The sequence below is a fragment of the Cyclopterus lumpus genome, chromosome 24, assembly GCF_009769545.1.
Source record: "Cyclopterus lumpus isolate fCycLum1 chromosome 24, fCycLum1.pri, whole genome shotgun sequence".
Classification (NCBI taxonomy): domain Eukaryota; kingdom Metazoa; phylum Chordata; class Actinopteri; order Perciformes; family Cyclopteridae; genus Cyclopterus; species Cyclopterus lumpus.
Window position 1 is genome coordinate 13,841,093 of NC_046989.1, and position 10,804 is coordinate 13,851,896.

A 10,804-nucleotide genomic window follows, 5' to 3' on the forward strand; every position below is an offset into this window, starting at 1 on the left:
TTATAAATAAAAGTCCTTTCCATCGTATTAATTTATTAAGGGTCGCACGAATTCAATCAGATTATATTGATTGTAGAATATATCTTTAAATTGCACTTTAATTTTGAAGGCGGAACTGAATGTAAAAGTCTCACTTCCGGTGTGACACGATCCACGCTCACACGCTCGCGGTGTTTTGTAGTCAGTTAGCAGTTGACAGAACGGGAAGAATGGGGAAAGATGACTTTAGGTGTGTTGAATGTAACGAAAAGGCCCTGGAGTTACACAGGGATTACAGTCACGGGATCCTGAAGATAACAATATGTGTGCGTTCACGGTTCACTTCTTGGATTTGGGTACTATTTATGACAATGCTAGCTAACAATGTTTCCCTTCAAAGACGAAACGGCTAACTAAGTTAATGTATTATTCCTACTTCCTACAACTAAAGTACTGTATGTGTGTATCTCTCTATGGCTAACACTTATTGGACAACCCTCTTCTATTAATTATAAGGATAATGTCCCTAACATGATCTGCTGTTGACGTTACCTGCGTGTGTGTGTGTGTGTGTGTGTGTGTGTCTGCAGGAGTCGTGCCAGAAGCCAGTGGATAAGTACATTGAATATGACCCAGTTATCATCCTGATTGATGCCATTTTGTGCAAGACGCAGGCTTTCAGACACATTTTGTTCAACACAACCTTGAATGTAAGTCGACTCGTCCTCTTGCTCGTGCACACACAACCATAGATATTATAACTGTGTGTGTGTGTGTTATGTGTTATTACAGGCCTTTTGGCTTTTGATGAGCGCTTAAGGTACAAGTCAAAAGTGGTGGAATTATGTTACTGTACTTACCAATTCAAGGTACTTTACTTGAGTATTTCCATGTCATGCTACTCTATATTGTACTTTCTACTCTTGTACATTTGTCCGACAGCTGTAGTTACACTTCCTCTCCATTGGAAATCATCTATATCTTTTTATATATTATTATTTTTGACTTTTTGTTTCTAAACTGAAGGATGAAGAGTTTATTTATGTGTTGAGAATATTCTACTTCTTCTTAATTAAATGCAAGCGTCTTGTGAAAGGTTGACTTTTGAGAAACACATGGTTCTCACAGGACAGTTACGCTTCAAACCCAGAAGGATCCAATGCAGAATACAATGCATTGCTGTAAATTAAACTACCCAACAGTATTTAAAGGAGGTACAATTAGCACAGGCTTAAACATCTACAACAGTAAAAATGTACCGATACACATTATTGCAGCAGTAATATTTATCCAGAAACATCATATATGACAGTACGATTTCTGGATTTGATCATTCTAGTATATTTTTACTGATGACACATACTTTTACTACAGTGCAATTTTGAATGCACTTGTTGTGTAATATTGTGTTATTAGCATAGTACTTCTACTTAAGTAAGGGCTCTGAATACATGTGTGTGTATTTGTACATGTCCTTCCCCTCTCCAGATCCACTGGAAGTTGTGTGTGTTCTGCCTGCTGTGTGAGGCTTACCTCCGGTGGTCCCTGCTCCACGGCTCCGAGCGGAGCAGTGACCCTGCTGACATCATCAGGTACACCAAGGAATGGGAGTTCTACGGCATGTTTGGATTGGCCGCCCTCGGTAAGATGATTTATCCAGATCTCCGTTGCACGTCTGTTACTGTTTGTGTCACTGCTTTTTGTTTAATGTATATGTATACACGCAGCACACACACACACGTCTGTGTGTGTGTGTGTGTGTGTGTATATATTATCTTTAAATCCCTTGTTTCGACCAAACAACAGTCCAAATCCAAGATATTTAATTTGCAATCATAGAAATCAAAGAAAAGTCGCAAATGCTCACATTTGAATACTTTAGCTTGATAAATGCCTTAACTGATTTAAAAACTCAGTCGGGGGGGTCATTTCTGCACTATCCTGGGGTCAAGTGCCCACTATAGAATAAATAATAGAAATCTTGCTGATCCAGACTGTAGGCTGCACTCTTTTTGTGCTAATCAGTAAATCAGCACTTAACACATCTTCATATGTCTGACGTGTTTGTCTGCTGGTGGCGTAGAGCTGTCGGCGTTCTGCGGCGGCGCGCTGTGGTTCCTCTGGGCGGTGGCGGGGCGTCTGCACGGCGGGACCCTGGAGCTCAGCCTGCTCCTCAGAGCCCTGCTGCTGTCCTGCTACGGCAAGGTCCTCCTCATCCCCGCCGTCATCTGGGAGCACGACTACTCGCCGCTCTGTCTGGGCCTCATCAAACTGTTTGTGCTCACCTCCAACTCGCAGGCTATCAGAGGTAAGAGGACGCATCGGTTTGAGGGCCCTGTCCTCCAACGCCGGTGTTATCCAGCATGGAAGGTCAAGGAGCTTTCGCTCGCCCGGGTTTTTCAGATAGACGCGGCTAGTTTTTAAGTGCTGGCCTCGTTTTTGGTGAATGTAAACTTATGTAAAACAAAATTAAGAAAAAGCAATTTACTCAAATTATTAACAGCCTCCTTAGCTGTTACATTACCAGAATGAAAAGTAGTTATTTATTTCAAAGTCTACACTACTGTCACTACAAAAGAAAACATATGTAGTTATGCTCATTCAAACATATACTGTATCTTAGAGCTTCTTGTTTTTTTGTTATTATTGTGGCTCATTTGAAACAGCTGAATGTCTTCATGAAACATTAAAATGTTGCATGCAAATAGTCAGAGGGTTTTAGCAAATATTTCAAGGCAGATTTTACACACTGTAAAATCCTCCCTCATCACGTTGCAATGATTTCATAATATAATAGTCATGGACAATACTGAGTTACCGGTGATGCTCACATTTTGTTCTAAAAGGCCAAATCTGTAAATAATAAACACATTATAGTTACCTGTACCTTTTTGTAGATCAGGGATGCCCTGGTGCTTCATTCTCTTTTTTTTTTAAAGCACCAGCAGGTGGCAACTAACTCTCTCTTAGTTTAACTCCTCCTCCCCCACCTCCTGCTCCTGGTGCTCCTCTCTACATAGACCCCCCCCCTCCCCACTCCCCCCTCTCCCCTCCCCTCATTGAACATAAATACATTACACAACACCACAGTTTTAGTCCATGTTTTTTTCGCAGCAGCTGCAGCTCATTGTCTTCAGCAGCTCGCCTGTGGGCAGCAAACAATGACGTGTTGTTCAGTCATTTACGGCCTGCCACTCTGACGGCGAGAGTCTGTACGTCACGTTCATGAAGAACTAATTAGAGTCCGTCGGGTGCAACAAAGTCTTTTCACTGCTTTGATTCATCTTCTTTTGTCTTTTCGATACCGCATTGCAGCTTGTTACTGTACATGCCTGTTGGCAAAAAGGTGCTCGGGGGAAGGTTTGAAAACTGAACTTCTCACAGGAGACCTTTTTTGGTTTGCACGTATTTTTTTATCAATATGGTTTTTTTAAAGGGATCGTCTCATCTCTCTCTCTCTCTCTCTCTCTTCCAGTGATCCTGAACAGCAGTAGGCGTCTGTCACTGATGGCCGTGTGCTTAGGCCTGCTGTCGGAGACCTGCGTGGCTCAGGCCTATAAAAGGCTTCCGTGGAGCATCCAGGACCTGCTGACGTTTGAATGAACGAGACAAATGTCCGTCACCGCAGGAAGCGACGAGTGATCGCGAGAGGCCGGTTTTTAAATGAGCACTCTACACGAATGTTATTATTTATATTTGTATGTACTCTTTATAGAGAAAAAGATCCACCTTCACTTTTGGAAAGATGACGAGGAGTTGCTGTTTTTCATTTTGTATTCTCAAGACTTTTTAGTGGGATTTTGTACGTGATTTGATGACTTTATTGAGCCAGACGTACGGAGAGGAGCTCTGGCACGGGAGCGCCCCCTGATCTGAATCACCGTTTCTCAGCGTCCCTCTCAAACGCACACCCAGAGGTTGTATTTTGACAAGAACTACTTCTCTGTTTGGACAGGACCCAGACGGCACTCTTCACATTCTTTTGGCTCATTGGTGAAATGCTGATCTGAACTCTCTCACATACACACACACACACACACACACACGCGCGCGCGCGCACACGCACGTATGTTGAATTTTGAGAATGAAATGGGGTTAAGTGAATAAATAAAGCAGACAGACTTTACTTTCCCTTTTATTAATTGCCGTATTTAAAGCATTGAGATATATATTTATTTTCTTAACACTACTCGCCTGTAGTCTTACAAATGGAATTTTCCAGAAACATGTCGTTGAAGGCTGTTTTCTCAGAATGAGCTTTTTTCTCTGACAGAAATCTCCCCTTCAGCAGCACTTATACACCAAACCTTCCAGTTTAATTCCTCAATATTCTGAAGGTTATCACAGAGTGGTTTGTTAATCGTCATCGTCTAAAGACATGGAGCAAATGGATTTCTTTATGTCTGGAGTCAACAGTCAACATCTCGCCTCCAATACCTGAATGAAGTAATAATTGTGAAACGTGTGGGCAAACTTTACAAAGCTCACTGGCCCTGGAACGTATTTGTCAGTCAACAGACCAACGATCAACCGGTAAAACAAACGTGCGAAACAGACCGCGGGTCTGGAATGAGGGGAATGTATCCGCCGCCCTTCCCTGCAGTATCAACCACCCGACCCCCAGAAGTCTTTGCAGGAGTCGAGCCGTCGTCATGAACAGCTGGGAGGCGGATTCCCTTCTGAACAAAACCAGATCCAATGATGTTCTCTCAAAGATCCCAGATTATGTTTTGAAAGCTATAACGCCCTTTTATTCCCAGAGTAAAAGTTTTCTCTGGATCTCCTTAATATTTGTTATTTGTGTCGTTGCACCAAAGTCCTATATGATGTCATCAGAGAAAATATCCTAAATGTATCAACTCGTATGCTAACTTTCAGTGTTGGCGTTTGCGTCTGTATGAATGTTGACATCGATGTGGCCTTCTGCCACAGACGAGCCCTGAAGTTTGGCAGCGACTCTGCGTCTGTGATGAATTATGTAAAACGAACTTGTCGAGCAAGTTTGCCGCAAGCTGCAGAGACACACGCTGTGTGTGTGTGTGTGTGTGTGTGTATATATATATTTATTTATATATTAAAAATGTTGCAGTATATGCTCTTTAAACACTGCTACATTCAAATATAAGAGGCGTAAATACAGTATTAGTATTTAAACAGTATATTTGATTGTGTGTGTGTGTGTGTGTGTGTGTGTGTGCTGCCGCTGCACATGTTATTACAGGCCTGTGAATACATTTCTTTCATTGATGAGCATATGAATCGACACTTGTTGTGCCCGTGTAACTTGTTGACGCAGCGTTCGAGGCTTAGTGAACAAAAGCCCCGAGGCAGTTTCTAAATGTGGAATCTGGGGAGTGTCGGTCAGTTAGCGTGGCATGCAGCGGTTTAATCTAACTAATCAGATTACTGTAACAGCAGTCACCTCGCAGCCTTCTACCAGGAGCTGAAGCCGGAGGGTAAATCCGACCTCGAGTCGATATACTCTGCTGGGACAAACGCTTTTGCCTTTGCTGGAAATTGACATTGAAACGGTTATTGTACCTAATATGTACAGACTGGAGGTCATCGTTTAAGTAACTTTTCATCTAATAATCCATCCATCATTATCGATTGGGCAAAATAAGATTTTGTTTTTAGTTGACTCTAGAAGAAAAGTCAACAATTCATCCTGGGCGGAACATAAATATCAACAAATTTCATGGGAATCCATCCAATCTGTCGCAGATGTATGCCTCCACCAATCAAAATGCACTTTAAATCCATGTCTGTCCAAAATGTCATCACTTCAGCATTCATCTAGACATTTCTGTGACGTCCTCATGATTAGTCTACGAATTCTTGATTCACGGCTAGTGTACAGTGACCTTGACCTTTTAACCTTTGACCACCAAACTCAGTTGATCCTTGAGACAATTGGGCCAAATCTGAAGACGTTCCCTGAGATGCAGTTGCACCGCAGTCTCGATGTCGATCATGATACAGCACATAGAATTGCACAAGGACATATAACTATTAAAATGATGAGCTATTAAATTAGCAGTAAATGTGTTGCACGCTAACCAGCGGCCATTTGTCTCGTGGTCAGAGACAGCATGTCTGTCACAGAGTGGCCTCACTAGGATCAACGGACTGAAACGAACAACACAAAGGAAACAAAAGACAGAACAACAAAACAAAAATTAACACGGGACAAAAGAACATGCTCTCAATATTTTATTTATATTATCAACAGAAATGGGCGAACATCGAACCTTCGGTTTTAAAATATTCCCACTAATTCAGAGGCCCAGCTTTGTTGTGAAAGACCAGCTGGTCCACACAGCCCGCCTCTGATGTGGAAATCTGTCCCATCCGTTCCTGTGGAGAGAGTGATGCGCACCTGGGATTTGCTCTCAGACAAGATTATATGTTAATCCGCTCTAATCTCCCAACAGACGCTCGAACGGGCAGCACGAGACCAGAGTAGAGAGAGAGGACACATGGGCGTCACACAACGCACAACTGTCAGCATATATATATATATATATACACATGTATATATATATATATATATATATAGAGCTTTTTATTTAGTCCTTTCATTCGGCTCCAGAGCAGTTTGACTCGTTTGCTTTTCAATACTCGTTTTGGGGATTGACGAAAAGGGGAAAAGTGGAGCACACCATTTTATTTTGCATACAAATACAAAATAAAAAATGCTATCAGACTAAATTTGTTGTTATTGCAAAGCCAGAAAAAAACAACAAGCACCGAAAGCAAAACATACTGTATATAAGAAGAAAAAAGACAAAGCACCACCATTTTGCCATTACAATTAAAACCACTCAATGAATGGTTTACTTGAATAAAAGTGTATCGTTTTTAAGAAGAATATGTATTTGAAGTACAGAAGTAAAACTATTCATGCAAAACATTGCATTCATGTTAAAGCAGCATGTTTTGCATTGCAGCTGATTTGACCTATTTTTAAGAGTGGGTTGCTGTACAATAACGCTCCATATGTTATGTGTTCGATAACATTTTTTTTTAAATCATGTTTTTCATCTGCAAAGTATTCAGCTGTCAGATAATGGAAGTGGAGTAAATACAATTTTGAAACACCTATTTGACTGTTGAGCTGCCAGACTAATAATTCAGTGGGCAAAATTCCCAAGTGGAAATCCTTCTGCACACATGCAGTTGAACCGATTGCCGCGTGACCCATTTCTCCACGAGTCTCCCAGCGAGGGAGGTTTGTGAGAACTTGAAATAATAAGAGTCTCCGAGTGTGAAAATATGAACAGCGTTCATCATCATCAGTAATTCATCTGAAGCTCGCAGCATCAAAGCCGTCACACGCTGCCGCAGTAATGATCAGTTAAAACCAGAACTGCTCCGGCGTGGCAGCGACTGAAGAACCAACATGCAGATCGGTGCATTAACACAGCAGGTCGGAGTGAGGATTCAGGAGAGAGGAAGAGGAAGTAGGACAGAGGAGAGCGGAGCGAGGAGACTGCAGCTTGGGCTGATAGGGATGACACTTTATATTGTGGGTCTCATCATTTTTAGCCATGTTGTATATGTATGGCATGACTACATGGATATTGGTCCGAAATGAAATATCTCAACAGCTGTTTGATGGATTGGTTCAGAGCGCCATGTTCCCCTCTGGGTGAAGCATATTCATTTAATTTAATTAACGTTTCATCAAAATATGTCCAATACTTTGATTTATGACCAAGTATATATACAAAACTAATGAAATTCCCTGTGGTGGAAGACTTAATTAAAAGTGGCATAACCACAGTGTAGATTACTACAAGTAAATGATTGACTTTCAAAACGATCTTTAAATATAAGTACACAATTATTAAAATCAAAATATAAAGCAAAAGTGCTCATTGTGCAGAATGATCCATTTCTGAATAGTTTATATTCTATTATTTGATTGTAATTGTTAATGCAATAATGTGTACATCACCTTAATGCTGCAACTGGTAAAGGAGCTAATTTCAACAAATGTGCTATATAATAATAGGATTGTAGACGTTTAAAGTATAGAATAAAATAGAAATTATACTCTAGACTTTTGGTCCAGCTCATTTCTAACAATTCAGTTTCATGTCAAAGAAAAAACCTCAAAACCTGAAAAGAATGGAATCACTTTATTAATTAATATCAGTATGATAACTATGATAGCATGGAGACTAATTGTCCAGAGAAACCGTAATATGGTCATTCGTAGATCAAAGAACAGGAGTCCTGATAGACGGTACAACAACACGTTCTGAGTAACTTCTGCTTATGCAACAACACATTTTCTTTCCCACTAATAGTAATTTAATAAATGATTATGATGAATGATATACAATATAAATACAAAGTAAGACATTTCGCTCACAGATTCTAACGAATTTAACCGCCGGTAATTAGAAAAAGGTGGATGACAATCTGAACAATCAGTTTGTCAACGCTAATAATCGGCTGTAAAAAGCATCAGTTATGTTTATTACATGTACTTGGCTGATTCACACGCTACGATTCCCCCGATAAGACCCCGGGTCTCAACACAGCTCGGAGAAAGGAGAAGAAGTTGGACTTTTAGTGGGAAAACTCATGTTTTTTTTAATGGATTTTGGGGCATTTTTCAGAGGGAGCCCTGGCAAAAGCACCACTCGTTTTTAGATGACTGAAACACGGCCATTTTGCAACTCATCTTATTCCGTCCTGCCTACATGTCCCAGAGTGCTTAGTAACAACCACTAAAGTAGGGGCTGTGGAGGTGAACAATGAGGTGTGACCGATTACAGCAACAGCATTGGAGTCATAACGCCCCACGTCTTAGTGGTTGCATTGCATTCTGGTCTATTGTGGCCACTTTAAGTAGAAAGGAAATACAAGTCAGTCTCTTCTACCAATTGACTCCCTCATGCGATTGTTCAGCCTTAAGAGAAACACAGTAAGAGGGCGACACGTCACACTGTGCACATTAACAATCGTGTTCAACTGTTTTTTCCCCCCCATCCCTCCAAAGTAAAAGACACGTTGATAATCTTCCATCAGGGGCAATGAACAAATCACAAAAATAACATTTTGCCACAAGGTTACCCTGAGATGACATCACCGCATTGCACATCCATCAATCACGTGAAGAAGAGAGAGAGAGAGAGAGAGAGAGAGAGAGAGAGAGAGAGAGAGAGAGAGAGAGCACACTTTTCAACCGCTAACGGTACAATACTGGGCACAACTTGCCGGTGTTCAAGTTAAAAGCACGTTTCTTCTTAGTCTGCTTTGCTGGATTTAAGTCGCAGTTGAGCAACTGCAACTGCACGAGGAGCATCGAGTGTCTGAGTAATACTGAGCGACTGAACAAGGACCAGGTAGTTGTACTTTTAGGGGGACATTCAACGCAACAACCACCACGAGCAGGTGCACAAGCACTCGCTGAATACTTGCGTGAACAAGTGAGGAGCACCAGGTGGTTTATTTTGCAGGGGACTTGGCAGAGTTCAAGGCTGCTACAAGTTTTGGGATGTGAAAGCTCCCCAACAGGTGAGACAAGCACAGCAGCAGCAGCGTGAACCTCCAAATCTCTTCACAGCCTTTAAAATCGTCTCTTTCTGAGATTTTCTGGATTTGCATATTGATGTGATACACTACCAGTAAGGGATGTAGCAGGTTGTTCTACAGGTAGCAGCTTTAAGCACCAAGTGTGTGTCAAGCGAGTCAAACGATAAAATGCTCGGTGGTTTATTATTCTCGTGCACAGGTTGAACAGTCGGAAACCTGGAAGGTTTACAAAAGGCACTAATTGTGTCGACATCCAATAAAACACCTGGGGTCAGCTCTGTGCAGAAATGTTGTATTGTTAGTTAGCTCCAGATTAGTTTGCAGTGATAAAACAGGCGGGTTGTTTTGTACTGACCCTCAACAGGTAATTTAACATGTTACATTAGAAACATCCAGACGCAGGTTTATTGATCAAACCTTTTGGTTTCGTAACCTGTGACCTTTAATGGACCGAGAAGACTGGCAGCAAATAAAAGTGAGCCGACGATCGACCCAACTCGTCAGTCGGTGCCGTAATATTCTACTAAGATGGTTCCATTTAGAAAACTTGCATTATGGATAATAACAGCACAAGATGTTGAAAGTGAGCGGTGTTGTGATGTTACGCTGCTGTGATGTCTGATATGAGGTCACTATGACACGTACAGCTACTTTACTTTTGACTGACACAAACATGAAGCAACTGAGACTTTCACTCGTCAGCGATAAAAGAAACGTCTCATAATGTTAAGCGGCCATCACCATCGCCACCTTGAAAAATTCACTAGGACAGAGACGTCATGTTTATAACTGTAAAGACATTCTTCAAGACATCATATGTCCTTATGTACTGTACATTCGTACAGTCAAACGTAACCATTCAAGAGCAGTTCATAAAAAAATAAGTAAAAAAAAAAAAAGGAGAAACTGCCTTATTTCAGCTCCTTAAACCAAATACATTTCTTTTTGAGTGCTGCACTTTCTTTGGTTTGTGGCACGCACAAGCACGCACACACACACCTCTAAACGGGTGTGGCGGGCTGTGGCACTGCATGCTACAGAATAATAAGGAAGACCGTCCTATATGTGGAGCAGAAATATTCGTCACAGAATAGAGGGTAATGGCAAAACGAAAACAATACTTCTGAAATAAGGCTGTCTTTGTGGAGGGTTTCAATCTAAAGCACCAGCAGAGATCCATCGAGATCTCCCGAGTTAAACCACTTGCTCTTACAATCTTGTTAGTGACCAGGATTGTCTCGTAAGCTCCACATTTAATTCCGTTTTTGGAGGTAAA

General features: G+C 41.3%; 1 protein-coding gene across 1 annotated transcript; it reads left to right on the forward strand.

Moving 5' to 3' along the window:
• The first annotated feature begins 149 nt into the window (after positions 1-149).
• arv1 (ARV1 homolog, fatty acid homeostasis modulator) lies at positions 150-4,105 on the forward strand. The gene is made up of 5 exons (XM_034527110.1): positions 150-305; positions 570-689; positions 1,468-1,621; positions 2,063-2,287; positions 3,455-4,105. Exons 1-5 carry the CDS (start codon positions 210-212, stop codon positions 3,580-3,582), a joined length of 723 nt encoding a protein of 240 aa, XP_034383001.1. The 5' UTR covers positions 150-209; the 3' UTR covers positions 3,583-4,105.
• Positions 4,106-10,804: the final 6,699 nt, after the last annotated feature.

Excerpts from the sequence above, each read along its gene's own strand:
- arv1 (XM_034527110.1), top strand. The coding sequence starts at position 210 with ATGGGGAAAGATGACTTTAGGTGTGTTGAATGTAACGAAAAGGCCCTG. Across the intron at positions 1,622-2,062 it reads GTTTGGATTGGCCGCCCTCG|AGCTGTCGGCGTTCTGCGGC; the intron begins GTAAGATGATTT and ends CTGGTGGCGTAG. Across the intron at positions 2,288-3,454 it reads CAACTCGCAGGCTATCAGAG|TGATCCTGAACAGCAGTAGG; the intron begins GTAAGAGGACGC and ends TCTCTCTTCCAG.